The 23719-nt window shown below is 40.0% G+C and overlaps 1 protein-coding gene across 5 annotated transcripts in view; it reads right to left on the bottom strand.

The window, feature by feature from the left end:
* CEP112 (centrosomal protein 112) overlaps nucleotides 1-23719 on the bottom strand; it is a 213968-nt gene that overhangs the window by 96192 nt on the left and 94057 nt on the right. For all 5 annotated transcript variants that reach the window (XR_013982675.1, XM_080994465.1, XM_080994463.1 and 2 more), the window contains 3 exons: nucleotides 23294-23429; nucleotides 16601-16708; nucleotides 9454-9636 (listed from right to left, as the gene is read on the bottom strand). Coding sequence is in view for 4 of the 5 variants with exons in the window: in XM_080994465.1 (XP_080850591.1) it covers nucleotides 9454-9636; nucleotides 16601-16708; nucleotides 23294-23429 (427 nt within the window). In the remaining variant the exon portion in view is untranslated. The remainder of the gene's footprint in view (nucleotides 1-9453; nucleotides 9637-16600; nucleotides 16709-23293; nucleotides 23430-23719) is intronic.

Here is a 23719-nt window from a genome sequence, read left to right as displayed (position 1 = left end):
CATCACAGGAGGGAGGGAAGGAAACAAGGACAGAGGCCGATGTTGCCCACGGCACCCTGACCATCATTCAAGGCACCCCAGGGTGCCACAGCACACTTGTTGCCTTAGGAGTTTGCATAGGCAGGAGGCCATGTGCCAAACTACTCCAACCCAGAACAATCCAGAAAGATGCATGCACCACAAACTGTGTTAAGTATCAATGGAACTGTATAATCAATTTTTTTCTGCAGAAGCATGAACGTGAGAACTTAGGAAAGCCTGTTCAATCAGGCCAATGGCCAATCTAGTCCAGCATCCTGTTCTCACAGTGGCTGAACAGTTGCCTTTAGGAAACCAGCAATCAGGATTCGAACACAAGAGCACTCTCCCCTCCCCTGGTTTCCAGCATCCAGGATTCAGAAGCGTGGTTTCCTCCAACTGTGGAGGCAGACCACAGACACTGTGGCTATGGTTTTAATGTTTAAAGAAGTCTAAGAACTATTTCCTTTTCCTTTACCTAAACCCTCTCCTACCCACTTCCAGGATTGTTTCTTAATATGTCTGCTGAACTATGTCGGAAATTTTTTTGCAGAAACCAGCAGTGAATTCCTGATTGGATAAATGCCAGGGCCTCTATCACCTTCTTAATGTACTTCCTCCTTTCCTGTTTTTCATGCTTAACTCTTTTAAAGAGCTATGTCAGATAGAGATGGGAGAGGAATCTGCTTGTCTTGGATTCCACAGTAGATTCACCTGATCTGAACCTGGTGGAACATGACCTGGATCATATCAATGCTCCATAATCTGTAATTTCTTTATTCCTTCAAGGATTGTGTGCTGCCTCCTTCCCCTATTCCCCCCTCCCATTTCTCCTTTTAAATTTTCTAAAACAGAGCACCACCCATAGTCTGAGCAGCTAGTGCTTGGGCACCTTTGAATGTACATGCAGCAAGTTCCCCTGAGAATGATGAGACTTGAGGGCATTCTATGGCTCTTGGGGAACTTTACGGGAGTCAAAATATGGCTGCCCTCTGTTTACACCCTGTTGCTCCTAGGGGAACTTGTTGTATGTGTATTCAAAGCATGAGGTGGCAGGCAGCAGGGAGAGAATCGAGGCAACACACAATCCTCAAACAACCTTCTAAATACTTTTTATAAAAGTGTGTTTCCAGGGAGATTTTTAAGCATTTCCCATTAAAAACCTACCTGGAAACAGAATGGGACAGCCTTGGCCTCATCCTCTCTGAGGCCTGGGGCAGACCAACTGTAAAGGATCTGCCCAACCCCATAAAAAAATTAACAAGGAAAAAATGGGAGGGAGGAGTTAAAGAAAAAAAAAAACCATCAACACATACTGAGAATACAGTAAGTCCCTCTTAATTTAAACATATAGATATTAGCCTTCCAAATGTCCAGAGAGGTATCCACATTTGTGAGGAATATGTTTGAATGCAAAAAGGGCAGTGTGGTCTTCAGACCATGGCTTAATAGATGGTGTTTATCCTTCCAGGCTCAAAGTATAAATCTCTTAGCAACCACAAGGACTCATAAAACACACTTTTGTTGTTTGCTAATCCCCACACTACAGGAATCTGATTTAAAAGCACATAAACATCAGCAAATATCAAGGATTTCACTAGTACAAAATTGACACAGACAACAATGTCAGACCAAAACAAATGTATCATTGGACATGCCCACATCGTGTGTCCCAGATCTGTCCAACCCTAGTGACGGACTGTCCTCACCTGGTTCTTAATTGTTTGCCGGTGTTCCTAAGGCTGCATGCGCACCATACATTTAAGGGACATGACTACCCCCCCTAAATCATGTGAACTGTAGTTTACCCTTCACATAGCTACAATTCACAGCACCCTTAACAAACTGCAGTTCCCAGGATTCCTCGGGGGACGTCATGTGCTAAACGTATAGTGTGTACACAGTCTTAGTATCTCTTGCTGGCTCCTGTTCAACATTATTTCTTCAGAGCTGGTATAGCAACCCAGGGTCCAGGTCTTGGTCCTGTCCTTCTTCAATGAAAGTGCACTGGGGAAAGGGGATTCATGCAGTATCATTTCAACACAGGCTAGCAATACCGTATTCTACATGCCTGTATTTGGTCTTTCATTCTTGATGTCCAGTTTTACATTGCCATCGGGGCTGATAATATTTCAACATGGGTTGATCTCTGTAGATAGGCTAAAAAACCCCAACAACAACTAGTTGAAAATAGAGTTCCCATTCAAACTTCTTTTGCATGCTTTGTATCTCCATTGACACCACCCTGTTCTATGGCTATATATTATATCCACAATCTGGGCTTCAAACCTGATTCCTCTCCACCATGACTAAGAAAAACAACCTCCTTTTCACTAACCTTTCCTTCTTCCATTTTATCACCGTCTCTCTATCCAAAGCCATGCTGCCAGATAACCCACTTTGCCGTTCATATTTATCTTATCCATCAAAACATGCATTATCTTCTGCAACACGGCTTTACAGAATCATATACATGCAAGACTTTCAAGTCTGTGCACACCCTAGAAATCTCCTTGCCACATTATGACTACTGTTAGAGGTCAGCATCACCATCCTAAAGTTCCTGAGGCTAACAACCAATTTCGGCTCTGCAACCTCCAACCTTCTTTGGGAGCAGGATAATGACGGGGTTCCAACATCCACCTTTTTAATGATCCCTGGTTCTGAAAGCTTGCCTTCATGTAAGAATGTAACTGGGAAACAGAGAACAGTAAGGTTTTGACTGCTGTTAATTTGGAAGTCAGAGGGCATCTTATATCTCATGTAAACCTACTGATCATTAAGGCCACAAACTTTCTTTCTGAAGCACAGAATCCAGAAGTTCAATAGGTTCTGATTCAGAGTCCCCATAATAATTTTGCCCAGTGGGCAAGTTCAAGTACCTATACTGTTCCATGATCTCAACAGTAGCACCACAGATTATCCCTGATTTGTGATTGGAAGTTGCCATTTCACTCTATTGTATTTCTGCCAAGAGCCAGAGGGGGCTAAGCAGACAGGTGCAAGGAAAGAGGCTTCCTGTAGACTAGGAAAAGTGCAAAGGGTACTATAGGAAAACTCTAGAAGCACCTAACTAGGGAACAAGTACTAAAGTAAAAGCGAACTGTCTTCTCAGATACTTGTATAACAAGGCTAATAAAGAATATCAGTATCCAAAGAAAAGGTTAAGGGGAAAGCTAAGCAGAGTCTGCTCCCTTGGCTAGATGGACAACTGGGCTTCAATAGGAATGGGCTTTCCCAAGTTCGGCATTTCAGAATTCAACAGAATGTTGGCCTTCTTTTGGATCAGCCTAGAGAAAAACATCCACAGCTGACTGGTAAATAAGCTCCAACACAAGGAATAAAATAAAGTATTATGGCTAATTAAGAATACTATGAAACTTGAAGGCTTGCATATTACAACACACACAAAAATTGGTCTAATGAGGTTTTGTTTCACCTACTCCTTGTTGCCTGTCCTTTGGGATCAACTGTGCAGCGAGAAATAGGAAAACACTTTAGCACTTGAGAAAACCAACCACTCAGAATCATATTCACAAATTATTTTTTGTATTTTCAACATCTTTTAGGCAACTTAAGAATTAATGGATCTATAAAGTGAATAATTCTCCAGACCTGAGGCAGAGATTTTGGATTACCATAATGCCCACACTTAATATTTGAATCTTAAGTTACCTAGTAATAGTTTGCTGTGGCTGTTCCGCCCACTTGACCCAGAGAAGGAGATTCAGTGAGTTTAGTTTCACCTTTCAAGAAGCTCAGCTTAGCATTACATATGAGACAAACTCTACTCAATTTCACAATAAGCCAGTTTTAAGCCAGGAGTTATGAAAGCGGTTTATCGAACTAGCCAGAGTTCTTTAAAATCTAGGATTCCTGGTTTCTACTTAATGTGAAGCTGAAATTCTTTAAAAGTGAAAATAGACTTGACAGAAGTCCTTCTCCAGGCCACATGGAGGTGTAGGAAGTGCAGAAGCCGAGTGTTTTGCTCAGGCTCCTTGAGGCTAGTCTGTGAAACACTAAACTATGATTTAGCATCACATGCAAACCAGCCTTGTGTGTGTTGCATGGATTATGAAGAGAAAAACAGCAATGGAAGAAAGAAGAAGAGAGTGGGAATGTGTCTATATTACAAATTTATACTGGTCCCATCCCACTTTAACAGTCACAGCTCCCTCCCCAATTATTGGAGCTGTGATTTGATGAGAATGCTAAAAATACTGTTGGAGATCTCTACCCACCCCTGCCTGTAAGTCTTAGATTTTCTAAGGAGAACAAATGACCTAGACCTAGATCTCTGCAGAGTAGATATGCCCTGAGTGAAACAGAGCGAAGAGAAAACAGGAACATATACATTTTTAAAACAATTAAACAAGGCCCCATGTTGCAGGCTATGGTTAGGAAATGGGTGCAAAAAACTGAAGGTGGCTGCAAGCCCCAATGAAAGCTTTACTAATAAAATCTGCATCCTAATTCATCAGTGTGGCCAAGACTGAAAAACAAACTCCTGTGTGTGTGTCCCAGACATAACTGTAGCTTTTATTTCATATGCATAAAAGTGAACAGATATCATAGCTGTCCTAACAATGAGGATCACAGCAAATGCAAACTGACAGCATCTTCAGCGAATGGATAAATATTTGAAATTCTTGTCTAGTGACTAAAGCTGTGTGCAATGTGGTAACCAAAGTGACTAACAGCTCTGTGGCAACATTCAGACGTAATGCTAAACCATGGTTTGGCATTACAAAAAATGAGTCTAGCCTCTGCTGCACCATTTCTCCTCCTCTGGCTTGGTCACAAGGAGGAAATTGGAAGGATGTGCTTTAATTGCCGTTTAGCATATCACCTGAGTTTTGCATTCTGGTTAATCTTAACTATGGCTACTGAAAACAAGTCAGATGCATAAACTATGGTTGAAAGCCAAGTTGCTTCCACAAACCATAGCCATGATTTTCAAGTTTGCATGGTTCACATGACAAGACAACCTGCGATTAATAAAAAACAGAAAGGGGTAAAAAAAAAAAAAAAGAAGTGAAAGCTTTGCAGCCCCTCATCACAACTGTACCAGAGGGCAAGGGGCATGCTTGCAAGCCAAGGGGAGCCTCATATGCATGTCTCTAATGGTCTCTCTGTTGCCTTTGACTTCAGGAAAAGGCATATCCCTCACCCACAAGCCTTCTAAGCAGGAAACATGTAGCAAGATTTCATGGGGTTGTTTCTTAATAAAAACTGAAATTACCATAAGCAAATAGATCAAGATTAAGACTAGCTTTTCAAATAAATAGTGATAAAAAGAGGGCAAGAGCTATACCCCATATGGACTACCACCATGATTGTTTAAGAACCCATTAAGCAGCAAACAGGTGGCAGAAGTGAATTTTAAAGATAGAGTAAGGAATGGAAGAAAAATGTAGCAAAGAACAGTGAAGCTTAAAAGAAACCAAGTAGGAAAATGTACAACAGGAAAAGGGTGACAGAAAAGAAGATAGGCAAATAGAGTAAACTAACAAGAACAGACTGCAAGGAAGGCTATAAACACTATTTCATCAAGCTCAGTTCTCTCATTTTATGAGAGTTTTGAAAGTATTCCGAACTAATAAAGCTATTATTTTAATTCATCTTGAAACTTGAATATATATATAGAGGGGGGGGGGTGGAATTTATCCTTTTACCTTATGGGATGGAAACTGTTCCGGGACAAGTGGACAGTATATCAACTTTTTAACTACTAATCCTCTGTGACATTACTGGTGCTCTATTTATTGCTGAAACATTTATGAGTGGAAGAAAATGGCAGGGCAGCACATTGTAACAGAAAATGGGAGAAAAGGTTTCATTTTTGGTGCCCATTTTACAACAGAACAAAGTAATGTGATTTCTCTGAAGTTCATTCCTTTCTTCTTTGTCCAAAGGTCAAACAGCCAAGGAATAAGGATTAAGAAGATACAACTATGAAGCAGATGTGAACAGTTCACTCCTTGAAGTGGCAAGAATATGTGTCATGTGCTTGGGAAAAGGTGACAACTGGATCAAGAAAGAGTGTGATGGTGAAACTGATACATTTGCTGGAAGCTAGGTAAAAATTGGTTATAAGGCAATGGAGTCTTTTTTAGAAAAGAGAGCACCAATCTTTTCTTTTAGAAAGATGTCTATTTTTAAAGGTTATGGTTTTTAGAAGTCACAATTTGAGTACTTTTCATTGGTTATTAAAATAACTCCAAAGATGGAAATATAATGCACATATTTATTCTCAGTCTCTATCTGTACTGCATTTTTTTAAAAAAAAAATTTAATTGTTTTATAATTTGAATGTTTGCTGCCCTGGGCCCCTTTGGGAGGAAGGGCAGGATAGAAATTACACAGTGTGTGTGTGTGTGTGTGTGTGTGTGTGTGTAAATAAAGTTCATAGTATTTATGCACATAAGCAAGTGTTAGCATAGTAAATTAAAACCGAGTTTAATAAAAACATTTACTCCCAAATGTCAAAGTAAGGAGGCTATTTAACCTCAATGGAATTACTGACCTGCAAAGAATGCCAATGAAGGATTATTGCCAAGTGCAAAAACCCTAAAGATATGCTCTTGGATGTCGAGGTGACCATCCCCTTAAGAGATTAGCTGATGTTGCCAAATTTTATCACCCAACAAGAGATAAAAGGTTAGACATATGTTTATAGTGATGAGAAAACGAAATTCAAATAGTATATGAAAATGAAAACAAACAATTGTTGATCGGCCACATAAAAGTGATATTCGTTCTAATCGAGAAAATTCAGTTTGAGTTAACAATTTGTTGAAAACTAGACATATGCAACATTTTAATATAATTGTGGGGACATAAACTAGTATTAACAAATATTCATACAAGTTTCACATTCTTGAGTTGCAAACCAATTTGAATGTAACTTATATTAATAATGTCTATAATATCTTGTTTATTTCAGTAGTTAATTTAAGACTTCAGCAGTACGTTGCAAGAGTGTAAACCTTTCTGGTGACTCTTCAAAATGCTCCTCTCTTCAGAACTTTGTGAAACTTTTCCATCAATATGGAGGGTTTAAAAAAATGCATCCACTTATACTTACAGCGGAAGAGTCATGGAAAATGCCTCCATAGCCATAAAGGCAAACAACCAAACTATGGATCATTCCGGTTTTTCAGAAAAAGTAAGATATGTTTATCTGACGAATAATGATTACAAGGACATGAAGAAGCTAGCTCAACAAAATGGCTTCCACTATGTTGTTGAGGGAATGGGGGTGTGAAGTCACACTGTACAAACATGGTTCACGTAAAACTTACACCTTACAATGAGGGTCATCCTTTTTCATATATACTGATTTCCTAGACACACATTGCTATTGCTTTGTTAATGTCACTATCTAAATCGCTTTAGCAGATGGCGGTAAAACACATCACTAAATACCACTTGTATGAAAAGCCAAGTGTAAATAGAATATTTTATCAGTAACATCACTACCGTTTATCAGTTTGATCCAACAGGATTGGTCCTTCATCCCCCCCCAAAAAAAATCCTAATAAAAGTAATAGTCATCAGATAGCATTTTGAAACAAGTGGCCTAGTCGTGAACAAGTACATTCCTCTTATTGAGCTGCCATGATAGTTACGCTGAAATAATAGTAAAAATAATAAACATGGAATTTAATCATTTCAATAGAAAAACAACCAATTTTGAAATCTTATTAGGGATTGCTTAATCTCTAATATATACCAGAACCATCAGGAAGCATACAAGCTCAAGGGATAATTTAGAGCGCTACTAAAATAATACTGTATATATGAAATAAATATTTTTAAAAATATCATTGCCAACCGCTACCATGAATGGAACTCATTAGGCAGTACATACAAGCTGATTAGTAAAGATGAAACAGCTTCAACAGTGACAACTCAAAAGTCATATCCCTGCCTGGTACAATCCACCAATATTCGGCATAGATAATTTTCTGTCAATGGAACTGAAGTGCACAATTAAATAAGTCCCAATGATTACAACTGAACTTGGACTAAATGCTTAAGACCTACTGATTACAGTCAAACTTTTTGTGCATTGCATCCACTGCAAATATCCAACTAGCAGGAAAAGCACTGGTTCCAATAATTCTAATATATTAACGTATTTATTAAAATGTATAATGGTCTAGATGCACCCCATACTCGCGATTTGTAAAAGAGATTACTTTCATGAGGCAAAATTTTAAAAAAGCCGTTAATTTTGCTTAGATATGGACCAATGCAATAGTTAAGATTTTACAATGAACAGCGCCAACACAGCCATCATGTTTCACCCAGAATGGGGGAAGAAATACAAAACGCGAAAACTATATGGCAGTTAACCCACAGAAACAAAGAAGCCCATTTCTGTATAAAATTATCCAAGCTATTCTAATGCAGATAGATAGATAGAGATAGATAGATACACATATCACATCACTATACATGCTTTCAAGTTATTGTCTTTACTTCAGGCTTTCAGAGCACATATATTCTTGATAATAAACTACGCCTATATACTTGCATGATAAATGCAAACACCACACAATGAACTAAAATGATTTGTTTAAAACGGAACAATTAATAAAGATAATTTTCCATGCTGACAGTCCACATTTCATCCATAAGTTTGAAGAGTCAAATGCTACCACAGCTGGAGGTTATTCTGCCAAATGGCTTCCAACAGTGACCATAGAACCGGGAAGTGTGAATATATGTATGTATTCATGTATGTGTATGCGTGTGTGTGTGCTCATTTGTGTGATTACATATAGTATATATCAGTTTTTTAGACATTCACACATAGGGTTATATACATGGGGGGGTGGAGACATACCTAATGAAAACTCCAAATTCAAAGCGTTTCAACTGTTCATCAGGTGAACTCAAGTCAATCATATTCAAAAAAATATTTTAAAAAATACCCCAAACCCAAAACATTAAGAAATCAAATGGAAACTTAAGCACAAGCTATTTGCAGGCTGCCTGCGGAGAAAAACTAAAACAAAAAAGTCCATACGAATAACTCAGATATGTTGAAAATAGATTTGTCCGAAGGGGGGGAGGGGGTTATTGTAGATAAAGTGGGAGGGAGGAAATACCTCCCCGCTTAAGTCCATCATGAAAGAAAATGAGACAAGATTATAAATAAGAGGCCAAGTTATTGCACACCATGGGATTCTTAATCTGGCTACCTGTGGTTTTTGCAGTTAAAGCCTTTTTTCTGCAGTGGCAGGGGGAGGGAGCGGTTGAAGGAAAAAGAGAGAAAATTTTGTGTTTATATGCCAGTTTTGCAAGTGATCAAAAGCGTGCATTAACCACTAAACTGGAAAAACATAAAATTATTATTATTGTTGTTGTTGTTGTTGTTAGTATTATTTAAAAGCCTATGACTTTCGAAATGCTATTGATTATTACCTGTACATCTCGCTTCCTGCATTCTTGGGTTTTATTGTCGTACTCTGTCATGGCAGCCCGAAGCTGTTTTTCCAGTTTCTCAATTTGCCGTTCATGTTCTCGGACCAGGCAATCCTTTTCTGTGTTATTCTGCTGGAATAGGTGCGTCTTCTCCTGTTCATGCTCCAGCTTCAGCTCTACTATCTGATTGGACAATGGAGAGTACAGTTCATCAACAGAACATCCCTGTCGTCATGACAACTCATCTTACAGCTTAATTTCCCACCCTCAACAATTTCAAGTTCACTTTATTATTATTATTTTTACGTCATCCTTACCTCGAATTACCTTTGTCTTTATTTTTAAAATAAAAATAAAAAACACAATCGGAGCAATTTTGTTAAGCGTGACAGCTAAACAAATACGGCACATCTTGAAACGCAATGTACTTGTATGGATGTCAGAATGTGTGTGTGGTTTTCAAAAAAAATTTAAAAAAAAAACCACCAAAAAAATCCCACGCCATTGTCGCATTCTGTATACGTTTCCCCAAGTATCCTGCTGTTGACATCCAGCAGCGACGCAGATTAAAAATGGTTAAATCAGCCTCTTCTGCTCTTCATGCTTGCACACAAAAGCATCGGTAAATCTGTTAAAATATTTTGCTATGATTTCTCCAAAATAAAAGCCCAGCCCATCTAGGCGACTGTACATATATTATTTTCGTTAAAGAGAAATATATATACGCACACAAACACACACACATTAAACAAGAGCTCTATTATTCCGCTGTCAGCTACGGTACACCAACATAAACAGATGTATGTGTTTCAGGAGGGAACCTGCTGTGCTGCAAGCTTGCGCCATGATTTCATAAGAAGCATTCTATTCTCAGGAAGGATCCTTTCCCAGTCCACACCACACTGGATACGATGACCTTGGCCAGTCTTAGCCTCTCCCCGCTAGACTGAATGGCAGCCCGAGACCAAGGGCCTGGTAGCCGCAGCTTTGATACTAATCCTCCCAGGCTGTGCACAATGGCACCCTACCTGGCCTGCAAACTATAGCCAGCTAGGCTGCCTTTGAAGCAGGTGATGAATAGGGGACTGCAGGAAGCCAGCTTTCCTAGTGAACTCCAGGCCACACAGCTGCTAAGAACAGTCACTTGGATTTTTCTTCAGTTTTGGTGGATTTCAGGAGAAGAAAAAAAAGCACGTTATCGAGAATATGTTGGTTATAGTCAGCGTGAGAATCCCACTTCTTCCTCTTCTTCTTCAGAAAAGAAAGCAAACAGTAGGAGTCTGCTTAAAATCGATCTTGTTTGTGTGGGTAAAAGTGCGCAGGCACCTTATCTTAAAGCGATAGCATTCATTTTTTAAGTCGGCATTTTCTGTCATCGGCAGCTGCAAATGTGTCCTTGGAAATGGCTGTTATGTGCATTTGTAACACTGCAATTAAAAGATTCCCGCCCCCTCCCTATTCAGGGACTAAGGGGAAATGTGTTTTTTTTAATATTTTATTTCCAACCTCAGAAGGGAATCGGGTTGTGTTACACACTGTGCTTTACATCTTTTTGTACGGTTTAATAAAAACAAAGCATTGTAATTCTAATCCTGAAAAAGAAAGATACATTGAGCAGTGAGTTACCTGGAATTATGCATTAGTTAAAACCGGCTAATTTCGCCTGCCCTTGCCTACATACTCACACATTTTTATCTAACACATCAAGGCCTGAATCCACTTATATGGAAGGTAGCTTGTTTGAGCAGAACAGGATGCGCTTCCATGCAAAATGAGTGCCGGAATCAAGACACATTGTTCCAAACTTCTAAAAACTGGCTCATAAATATTTGTCAAAATAAAATAAAACTGAAGCTCCTATCCATTCTTAAGGAAATCAGCCCTGAGTGCTCACTGGAAGGACAGATCATGAAGCTGAGGCTCCAGTACTTTGGCCACCTCATGAGAAGAGAAGACTCCCTGGAAAAGACCCTGATGTTGGGAAAGATGGAGGGCACTACGAGAAGGGGACGACAGAGGACGAGATAGTTGGACAGTGTTCTCAAAGCTACGAACATGAGTTTGACCAAGCTGCGGGAGGCAGTGGAAGACAGGAGTGCCTGGCGTGCTGTGCTCCATGGGGTCACGAAGAGTTGCACACGACTAAACAACAACAACACTAGAAAGACTTTCACGGACACCACGGTTTTCCCTTTGCCAACTGATTTTCTGGTGGTCCACCCATGCTGCCCTTTCTAGTCCCCTTAAACCAGGGACAGCACTACCATGAGACAGAGTGAGGTTCCAGGTGGCAAAATGCTAAGTAGGGGACAGAGCTGTGTGTGCCATGTGTTCTGACCTACTTCCTCTAAGCTAGCTTGTGCCATCTGTTGCAGCAGAGGACACTGTGCTGTCACCACTGTGAATGACCAGTCTGCAGTACAAGGATTGGGGAGAGGCGCCATCTTGCCATTTGCCTCAGGCCGCAAAATGGCTTGGGCGGCATTGCCTTGAACCCTTTCAGCTCATCAAAGAACTGTATGAAGTATCCCTATCTGTGAACTCTTAAATCAAAAAGAGAATAGTCAGAAAAGCACAAATATCAGTTTCTGTATCCTCTCTTTCCTATATGCTTGTTTTCACTATAACTAGCAGAATATCCATCATTATGATACTGTAAAAGGGAAACAAAGAGAAAGTCCAAATATTTACAGAAACCCAGGGTGGTGCTTGGAGAGAAGAACTCCTGTATGTTTTGAGGAGAGACAGAGTAAGTCCTCTGAAGATCTCTCCTTTAGGAGTGGATGACTTGTATGGCAAAATGTAATGTTTCGTATTTGGTGACACTACTAGTGTGGAGATTGAACCTACCCACTACCACTGGTGATCAAATCCTTCATAGATGAAGCAGGGACACACTTCTACAAGTCTTCCAATTGTAGCCTGGTATAGTAACCATCTAGGGTTTCATTTCTTGGATACACTACAGTGGGATGGCAAACCTGGAATTGGGGGGTGATACATTTAAAGAGCTGGACCATAAAGAAGGCTGATCGCCGAAAAATTGATGCTTTTGAATTATGGTGCTGGAGGAGATTCTTGAGAGTCGCATGGATTGCAAGAAGATCAAACCTATCCATTCTGAAGGAAATCAGCCCTGAGTGCTCACTGGAAGGACAGATCCTGAAGCTGAGGCTCCAATACTTTGGCCACCTCACGAGAAGAGAAGATTCCCTGGAAAAGATCCTGATGCTGGGAAAGACTGAGGGCACAAGAAGAAGGGGACGACAGAGGACGAGATGGTTGGACAGTGTTCTCGAAGCTACCAACCTGAGTTTGACCAAACTGCGGGAGGCAGTGGAAGACAGGAGCGCCTGGACTGCTCTGGTCCATGGGGTCACAAAGAGTCGGATACTACTAAATGACTAAACAACAACAAACAACACATTTGAATATAGATATATTAGAGGAAGTTGCTCCTAGCAACAATGGAGGACAGCATGGTGGAGCTGTGGTGCTCACCTGACCTCCCCTCTGGCTATGTCACTACTTTATACCAGACAGAGTAGGGGAGTGGTAAGGCAGCAGTAAGGTGCAGTAACATTGGTGGAGACAATTCAGTGCTCTTGCCAGTGTGTTTGCATTGTATTGACCTCATTGTTCCTGCTCTTTCTCCCAGAATGCAGCAGCAATTTAGCTGGGACAGTGCAGGGAAATTCAAAAGATGTGGTGTGTAAGGAGATGGATTCTAACGAATACCTGGGATTTCTTTGCCACTGATTAAAACCTTGGCAAGTAGGAGAGGAAACTTGTTGAACTACTTTGCAGCTCTCGCTAATCCTGAACTCCTGAACCCTGGCCCTTGTTCTCAGATGCATAGGAGCAGGGTGCCAAACACATAAGTCACAAGGAAAGAAATGGGACTTAAGCATAATAATAATAATAATAATAATAATAATAATAATAATTTATTTGTACCCCGCCCATCTGGCTGGGTTTCCCCAGCCACTCTGGGCGGCTTCCAACAAAGATTAAAAATACATCAAAATGTCACACATTAAAAACTTCCCTGAACAGGGCTGCCTTCAGGTGTCTTCTAAATGTCAGGTAGTTGTTTATCTCTTTGACATCTGATGGGAGGGCGTTCCACAGGTTGGGCGCCACTACCAAAAAGGCCATTTAGCATTTCACCTTTTCTTGAAGGCATCTGTAGGCCTTGATCCAGATATCTGCTTGTATGGTGGCTCCATTCGCTTTTAAAGAAAGCTTTTGTATCCATTGAGAAATGCCTTTGCATGAACTTTCCCTCCACACAGGAGATGGGGAAAGGTACATTTGGGGTAACATATACCCCTTGGATTATGGTTACAGTGTTGAGAATCAAATTATACACTTGGCATATCTTTGTTTGAGAAGTTTGGAACAGCACCCAGGATTTCTGAAATTCCAAAAACTGCGAATTTATACATTCAAGAACCTGTGGCTTTTAATGAAAGCGCTTTCAGTCAGTACCATCCAGAAGGTGTTTTGTGTAAATTAAAAGCATTCCAAACACATGCACAAACAGCAAGAGAAATATATAATATAAACACATACACACCATAACAGTTTTGTGTGCTGAGGGTCTTTTAAGCCTGACCCAGGCACTGAAGCCGTTTCAAAGGCAGGAAAAGCTGCTGCCTTCTCTGTGGTGTCCAATACCTTTGAAGTATCTAAGGCAGCTGCTCCTGGCAGATAGGAACTCTTGTTCTCTCTCTCTCTCTCTCTCTCTCTCTCTCTCTCACACACACACACACACACACACACACACACACACTTTGTTCTCCTTACAGCTGGTATATTTGAAAGACCAACTAAACTAAGTAAAAGCGAAAAACAAAAAGTTTCTCTTTTAAAAAATGACCTTAGTAGATACTTCAAAGGAAAGTGACAAATCTGAAGCTGAATGTGAGTGAGATGTCTAGATGGTACCAACAAGGGCCCTGCCATCATATTTTGTTGAAAGAAGTACATTTAAATGAAGAAATATGCAGAGCTCTTTTAAACTGACTCTCAGACTCAGATTGTGTCCTACTATAAACTCCCTTTGGAATGCCAATTCCCAATGTTGACTTTAGCCACTGTCAAACCTTACGTGAGAAGCTCGATTTTTAATGGTGCCCAAGGATTTAATTTTAATTTTATATTACTTTTTATATTCTTTGCTGTGTTCTAAGGTGCCCTGTGCTCTGATCTGGACACAGGATGGAGTTTTGAAACTCTGACATAAATAAGTCAAGCAAGGTTTACTAGTCTAACCAGAATATTCTACCACTATATGGCACCAGTAACCATCTTAGATTACTTTTTAAAAGGATTAAACATATCCACAAATATCTCTGTCAATAGCTATTTATTATTGACATCCACATCACAGAAACAAAATAGCTGTCTGAATACCAAGTAATGGAAACAAAGGTAGGTTCACCCTTAACCTCACTCCCTGTGAACCACCGGCATCCAGCTGACTGATGGTCAAATTAATAAATTATTATTTTTGCTGGATACAAATCTAAGGGTTGAGGTTATTTAATATTTTGGTATTTATATCATGTTCTTCTACCAGTAAGTACCCAGAGGAAATTACAAAAGAAGGGAAGAAAGAATAGATAAGCTAATACGTAAATTCATGAACATGACCAAGGACTGCTGTTTTTTAACCAAACATAACACCAACATTTTTGCAATCAGGATATCAGATTCAAATCTCAATTGATGATCAAATTTTAGGGCGATGTTCATTCTGGAATCCACATATCATTCACAACTGTCCCATTTAGAGTGCTGAAATCCTTCATCAAGTCTGCATCAATGAAGGCATCTAAGATGACTACATCATGTTTTTGGTCCATGCTACATGACTGAAGTTTTAGCTCCCAGTCATCTCTTCCAGGAAAAAACCAAAACAAACCACCCACCCTTCTGGCAACCTATGACAGGCCCCTCCACTGCTCACAAAAAACCCCCAGGCTATTAAGCTAATTTTCTGCTTAGCTGATAAATCCTTAGAAGGCCACATCTCCCCCACCTCCCAGTAAAAGCTGGTCCACCAGCATCTCCACAGCAAAGGCATGAAGGGTAAGGATGGAGTACTCATGGGCCCTCTGTTTCATTTAGGCAGCAACTTACTGGAGCTGGCATTATATTGAATCTTGGATAAGGCTAGTGGGGTTGGGGACATTGCACTGCAGATGGAGAGAAAGCACAGAGGTCACCCATGATGTTCCATGATATCATTTGAACATTCCAGGCTGTATATTTCAAAGCACAGGCTTTGCCTTGGCGACATCACTGTATCACCTGAGGCATCTTATATGTAATGCAGAGGAATACACTACCTGTTTTGTCTTAGGGCTCAATTATAACTCACTTTAATCAACATTTTGGAATGCACTCTTTTACCTAAAAGGCATGACAACCTTCAATACACAAATCCACAACAGTGCTGTAGAACCTGACTCTACATAATGCATGAATGAAAAGTTGGTACCGTTAAAAGGGATATTTAGAACCTGCAGAGACCATGATAAAGTTCAGAAATATTCAGAAATGACTCGCGCTGAAGTTATCTTGTAGTTTGTTGCCAAAAAAGACAGCATAAAAGGAACAGAATGAACTATTAGTGTAACGTTTTAAAGAACAGACATCCAAGAAGATGAGAAAAAAGAATTTAGCAGAAGATCATAAAGAAGATTTCATGTGAAATTTATATAGATATTCTGGCAGAGGGGCAACTCATGGTTTGTTTTCTGCCAACAAACCATAGTGTGAAACCATAGCTTACAAACATGGCTTGCTTTAACTATGAAGAGATAATATGTGATTTAAACAAAGGAGATGAGTTTCGAGTTCAGCAAACCAGGGTCTTGAACATCTTGAGATATAGCAATATACACCAAACACAATTTGAAACCTCTGGAAATAAATAGGAAGCCTTGCTACAAGTGTAAACAATAGAAAAGAATGCATACTTTGTGTTAATGAACTGCCTGTGAAACTTAATAATATTGGATGTTGTTGACTTATTTTTAAAGAAAAAAATGCAAGTTGGGCCCAGCTGTGTCAAAAGGTAAATGCTAGAGGAGTTGTTGTTTTTACTATTTATTTATTTTAAAGCTAGCTAGCTAACCTGTTGCTCATATCTTTGCTTGAGCTCTTCAAGCTGCCAGGAGAATTCTTTTGACTGCTTTTCACGGAGAGATTTTGATCTGCTTAGATCTGCTTCCACTCTTTCCATCTAGAAAGTAAGAGACAATATTTAACATATATAAATTAGTTATTTCAAGACAGACACTGCTGATAACAGTTCTCCTGCCATCAAACAGCTTAAAATGGTCCTGCAGCATTGTTGTGTGTTGCTGAGGGTGATTCAAGGATACAGTATCTGTAGTGACAAGACCACCAGCACAATCCAGTTAAAATTTAGTAATTTTTCACTGGGAGACTGAAACCAGTGCTGAGCTCTCTCCAGTTTTGCATCTGATGAAGCGGACTCTAGCTCATGAAAAACTGAGGAATAAATTTTGTCTAAAATACTTTGTTGCAGCATTTAATTTAAAACAATGGCAGTTTAAAATGCTGGACTTTGGCCAGAGAATATTCCATCTTTAATTTCCTCTCTCATGCAACTGTGTTTGAATTTCATTATAAATGTGTTTGTCTGTAGTAATTAAATGCAATATTGTATACTGATTCTGAAAACAGTTATCACCGGGGTCATTATATTTGCACTCAGGAAAGACTTTTGCTCAAGCTTCCCTGGCTTCTTACATTTTTTTTATCTTATAGACTACATGACATGACTTGCTTGCTAAATATACCTGGATTGTTTAACCAAATATTTGCCTGTTTGCCCTTGCATTCTGAATGTGATAATACAGTTCAACGATACAGTTGACATTATTGTATGATACATAGAAGTGGCATAGAAAATCCAACAAGCAAATATCATCAACAAACAAATATCATCAACAATTTGTGCATAAAAAATTGCATGCAATTAGAATCTACAGTATTTCCAGGTAGGGAAAATTTCCCTATCTGGAAATCTGGAAAGCCACTGCCAGTCAATTTCGGCATCACTGTGCAAGATAGACCAATAATTCGACTCTGAAAAAAGGCAAGTGATGTTCCTAATTCATTTCCTAATTTAGTTATTTGTATTATCAGCATAGTGGTCAGATTTGTGTCATGCATGCTTCCAGAGACCTAAATTAAGCAGAATCATCATCCTTTCTACTTCTGATGCTCAGACTATGAGTGCCTTTGTTTACGTAGTCAAAAGAGAAGCATTGATGCACAAAGAGGGAGGTGTCAGCAGGCTTCCCCCCCCCCCGCAACAATAGTAGAAAATAAATATGGGGGGGGGGGTTTCCCAGGTAGTGGATGGGTACTAAAACTAATGACATCAGAAGCCTCTAGAACAGAATCTACTGAAAGCAAATAAAACTTGTGGGCTACATAGATGGGGCTAGGTAATAATATTTAGGTAAATAAATGAAAAAGATCACTTGCTATAAGCTATCTAGAAAAGCATATACAAATGGACATCCAGAGAGGTTAGCTTTTAGAAGTCTCATCTGGAAGGAGGAGAACATCATGTGCCCCAAGTTCCAATTCATGAGCATGACCTCAAGATGAAAAAAGACTATAATTCAAGGTAAATGTTTGCTCTGTTTAGAATCATAGGGAGCAAGTCAGATGTTGAAGAGAGAGGGTGCATTGTATAGCACCTTTAATTTTGTCTTTGGTTAGCTGTGTAATTAAACATTTGAGACTCTTTGATTTTTACTACCACTTTGTGCTCAATATTTTTAGAAAGGTATTCTTTTAAAAGAAAATGGAGGGACCACATCCTGTGTTGTTTTTGGTTTCTGCTAACTGGACTATGAAGGTTGATGCAACACTGTGTTTTTTAAAAAGGGTGGGGTGATGAAACTAGGGTTCGCAGGAGTAACATCCCATAGTAACACTTGGGAGGGAATAGCAGGGGCATGACATACTGTGAATGAAGAGTTCATAGTCTCAAGAGATAAAGGAAGGCCAAGATTATCAGAAGTATTATCAGAGGTATTTAGCTGGAAGATACCCATAATCCCTCTGGCGGTGGCTGCTTAGAAGTACACATCTTTTGCCAGTAGTGAGAATATAAGGCGGGGGGGGGGGATCTGGAGTTCTAATAACTTCACATTTCAACTTGTGAAGAATTTCCGCCCCAGTTAGAACCACTTGTTATAGTTATTTGCTATTTAGTAATAATCCTTGTCCAATTTAAATACCACACCTGTTTATAATTATTATTTTGTCTTTTATTTGCTTATGTGCATTTATTGACCACCCTTCCTTGTGCAATCTCAAAGTGGGTTATCCAACTAAATCACCCTGTTAGCACAATGATTTTCACCTGTGCAGTGGGATGCCTCCCACCCCACAACCTGCTCTGGAGGGTTGGGGAACTCCCCAGAACAGATGAAGGGGCATAGGGAGAGGATAGGGAGTAGAAGTTCTATTGCACAGTTGAAAGTCCTTGAGCTAATGACATGACTTCTTGAATACAACTCATACAGTTTAAATCAGTGATGGCCAAACTTGGCCCTCCAGCTGTTTTTTTTGACTACAACTCCCATCATCCCTAGCTAACAGGACCAGTGGTCAGGGATGATGGGAATTGTAGTCCCAAAACAGCTGGAGGGCCAAGTTTGGCCATCACTGGTTTAAATTAAAACAAGTAAGCCATACAATACTTAAACCATCAGTTAGGCCGTTTCAAATGGTAAGCAAAATGAGCAACAATAGTCTCAACAGCAATTCTCATCTTTCACCCCAAAAAGGTGGACTTGGACCCACTGATGAAATGGGGAATACTACATGTGTGCAACCCTTGGCTCCACAAGATAGAGTAGAATGGGATACAAATGTGATAAAGAATGTATTTCACATTAGAACAAATTATGTAATAGTACACACCCCAGTCCTCAGACCCACATAAAATGAAGCTTAAGGACATATGATTGCATTTCCCCACATTCTTCCTGTCTTTTTCTGTTATCTCCATACTTCCTTCAACTGCTGAATTTTAGATAACGACCTGTTTTTAAAACTAATATTACCCTGGGGGAAAATGCGTATGTGGATAGCACTGCATAAATAAAAATACTAATACCAAATCCCTCTCTAAAATAAAAATGAAAAGTGTGGCCTGGTTGTCTCATTTGCCAAGACTGACAAGTACTAGAGCTAAAATAGTGGGCATTATTTATACGATCATTTCTTCTGGTACAGTAGCCAATTATTTCACTTCCATTTTTGATTTGTTTCAGATTAGGTTAAGCCATGATGAAGTCCACAGTCCACAGGCAGCACACCAGCCGTGCATTGCTAACTGACCACATAAGGAAACCAAAGAAAAAGTTAATTTGAAACCACCTATCAAAATCACCCTTCACAAACAGAAGAACACTACAACAATCAATTGTGTCATAAGTGTCTGTTTGTGTGCACAGAAGAACACAGAAGCATCCAGGGCCTTCTTCAAAGGAATTCCCCACGCAGCTCCAACTGTGAACAAAACATGCATCATGTTTCGTGATATGTTCAAACTTTGGCAATGACTGTATTCATTTAACTCTGGCATGGTTCATAGCAGCAGAATCAAGGCTTAAGGGTAGAAATGATGTGGAGAAAGTATCAAAGCGCGGAAATATTCAGCGATGAACTGGGCACAAACCGAGAGAAAACACACACACCTCCATAGTTAGCATTCTATCAACAGCCCCATTAACAGACATCTGATTATTGTGACAGCCATGAGCCTTGGCAAAATAAAAAGCAGATGGTAACAATATTAGAAAGCCATAAATTATATAGTCTAATAAATAAAATATTGGTTATAGTAACTGAAAAATCCACAATATTGTCCACACTTACTTTCTCAATAAAAGATTAAAATGAAAAAATGAGGATATATAAAAGATATTGTGTTGCTAAAACTTTATCTTTATGCCATCAATAGCTATATAAAAAAGAAGGTAATTCTTTCTGATACAACATTGTACTATGAACAGAAATTTAAGAATATAAAAGTCATGGGCTTAGAACTGCAACATTTTACCATGTTGATCCTTTTTGCATGCAGAACTTTAAGGTTTAACTGAGCTCCAATGTTAACAAGAACAAATGTAAAGTCTACCTTAGTACCTGGACCCAGGCTATTTAGCACACCAAATCCCTGTGACCAATGACACAGGTGGATTTAATCGATTCAAAAATAACACCAAAACATGACCAGGCATTGAATGTTTAAGCCATGTGCTCAAATGCTCCCCATTACCCCTCATGTTCTGCTGGATTAAACCACAGCGCCTAGGGCTTGCCAATCAGAAGGTCGGCGGTCTGAATCCCCGCGACAGGGTGAGCTCCCATTGCCAGGTCTCTGCTCCTGCCAACCTAGCAGTTTGAAAACACATCAAAGTGCAAGTAGATAAATAGGCGGGAAGGTAAACGGCGTTTCCGTGCACTGCTCTGGTTCGCCAGAAGCGGCTTAGTCATGCTGGCCACATGACCCGGAAGCTGTCTGTGGACAAACGCCGGCTCCCTCGACTAGTAAAGTGAGATGAGCGCCACAACCCCAGAGTCGTCTGCAACTGGACTTAACGGTCAGGGGTCCCTTTACCTTTAATTTCTCAGCCTGTTCATAATTTGCTGGTTCTGATGTAACAGCAAGCAACAATTTGACCAAATATGTTCTAAAACTCAGGTGTAGGAAATATGTGTAGGTTGGCTATCAGACACACAAGTTGGCAGGTACACCAACATTTCCTCAAGGAGCCTCTTATGCAGAATCATGAATTTTTGACTGATTAACAGAGGATTATATTTACTTCAAACAAGCCATATTGTTGTTGTTGTTGTTTAGTCGTTTAGTCGTGTCCAACTCTTCGTGACCCCATGGACCAGAGCACGCCAGGCACTCCTGTCTCCCACTGCCTCCTGCAGTTTGGTCAGATTCATGCTGGTAGCTTCGAGAATACTGTTCAACCATCTCGTTCTCTGTCGTCCCCTTCTCCTTGTGCCCTCAATCTTTCCCAACATCAGGGTCTTTTCCTGGGAGTCTTCTCTTCCCATGAGGTGGCCAAAGTATTGGAGCCTCAGCTTCAGGATCTGTCCTTCCAGTGAGCACTCAGGGCTGATTTCCTTCAGAATGGAGAGGTTTGATCTTCTTTCAGTCCATGGGACTCTCAAGAATCTCCTCCAGCACCATAATTCAAAAGCATCAATTCTTCGGCGATCAGCCTTCTTTATGGTCCAGCTCTCGCTTCCATACATCACTCCTGGGAAAACCATAGCTTTAACTATATGGACCTTTGTTGGCCAGGTGATGTCTCTGCTTTTTAGGACTCCTTAAGGAATCAGCCTTAGAACTCAGTATATGACTGAGTTCCCTACGCAGTACAGATGTTTCCAAGAAAAGAGACTCTCTTTATCATAGGTCTATTCAGTGCTTTTTTTCTGGGGCCACGCAGGGGTACCCATACCCCTAAACATTTTGTCAATCTAAGTTTGGCCTCATTGAGGGGCAGTATTTCAATATGAGTAGGAAAATGAGAGTACCCTTAAACATTTTTTAAGAAAAAAAAGCCCTGGGTCTATTTATTTTATTGGGTGGTTTTTAAAAAAAGGTTTGGCTTCTTCAGCAGCTCCAGAGTGTAGATTATGTGTACTCCCCAGTGTACAGATTATCCCCAAGGAGCTGGCAAATGTGATGTTCCTTCCTACCAGGGGTTCCTTTGTGGGGGGAGAGTGGGTGCCTCACTGCCCTTCCATCCAACTTGAATTTTTTCTGCCCAACACCTAATATCTGGAGACACCATCTCCTGCAGCTATCATTTTGCCTCCCATTTTTTTCTAACTAAAAATTAAGCTATTTACTGGTTTCACAAGTGTACCAATATACACATACACAACCAGTGAACCACTGAACAAGGCTATATTGCACTATACGTATATTGAGACAAATACTTTAGAATTTCTGGAGTAATTGCACTCCTGTTTCACATTTCTCTCCCACCCATCACTGATATATTGTCGCATCCCTGTGTTTCCACTGGCCTATAAGAAATTGGTTGGCAAATCCTTCCTCCTCTGTACTCCAGTGGTACAGGGTTCCCTCAAACTCACCCAGCAAACAGAGCCTCACATGACAATGCCCCCCCCTTTTGTTTTAAAAATATATCACTTGCCATTTGCCATGCTTACATGGCCCTTTCTCCATTTCTTTTCATTTGCCTTAAACAGTCATTGTGCCGCTGCATCCGAGAGAATACCTATGACCCTTTCACAGGAAATATTGTGCCTTACCTGCACTGCAAGACTGAAATTAAATGCAAGTGGCTTCAGTAATGAAGTGAGGAGAAAGGTTTCCTACCATGCCAGACTTTCACATTATCGCAACAGTGAGATTGGCTAGATACATCTAAAGTGAATTTTCCATTAAAAAGAAGAAATAAGAGATGTGAAAAATGGGAGATAAGATGCAACCCAGAACAATGCATAAACTAGCATTTTATTCTTGGAACTTCTGGAAAAAGCCCTAATCAGTAATACTGCTACGGATAGTTTTATAGCAATGTCAATCCTGGCTTTGTTATAAAGATAAATCAACGGCTAACATCCTTTTTTCTGACTTGCCGGCAAAGCTGTTGCATTGTGAAAGAGTTTGATGTAGCACTATCAAGTGAAGTATGTTTCTGGAAATATAAGATGAGAATATGCTTCCCCACTGAGACAGATAGTTGCAGAAAGGCTGGCATTGTGACCTCCTCACCTGCTCTTTCATTTCAGCATAGACTTTTTCTGAGTTCAGCTCCACCTGCCGCTTAAACTCCTCCAGGGCAGCATCAGCCTGCTGGGCATGCAGCCTCTGTACCTCCATCGCCCGAGTCAGCTGCTCCTCCTTCTCCCTAGAAAGTCAGAGAAATTTTCCATAGTTCAAGTATCAAATAAAAGAACATGTGCGCTTGTGTAGAAGAAAGGCCTTTAACCCTATCCATTTAAAGTAGTACTCAGGCTTTAATTTCCTGTCCATGGTTATGCCAAACTTCCCTTAGCAATAATTTGAAGGAGAGAACAACAAGTTGGATGGTAAATCAGAGATTATTTTCACTTGCTCATTAAGTAGGAGTAGTAGTAGTAGTAGTAGTAGTAGTAGTAATTTATTATTTGTACCCCGCCCATCTGGCTGGACTTCCCC

Source organism: Podarcis pityusensis, assembly GCF_964106645.2.
Source record: "Podarcis pityusensis genome assembly, chromosome: 2".
Taxonomy (NCBI): domain Eukaryota; kingdom Metazoa; phylum Chordata; class Lepidosauria; order Squamata; family Lacertidae; genus Podarcis; species Podarcis pityusensis.
Note: the sequence above shows the minus strand (reverse complement) of the source record. Positions and strands in the feature narration are given on the sequence as shown.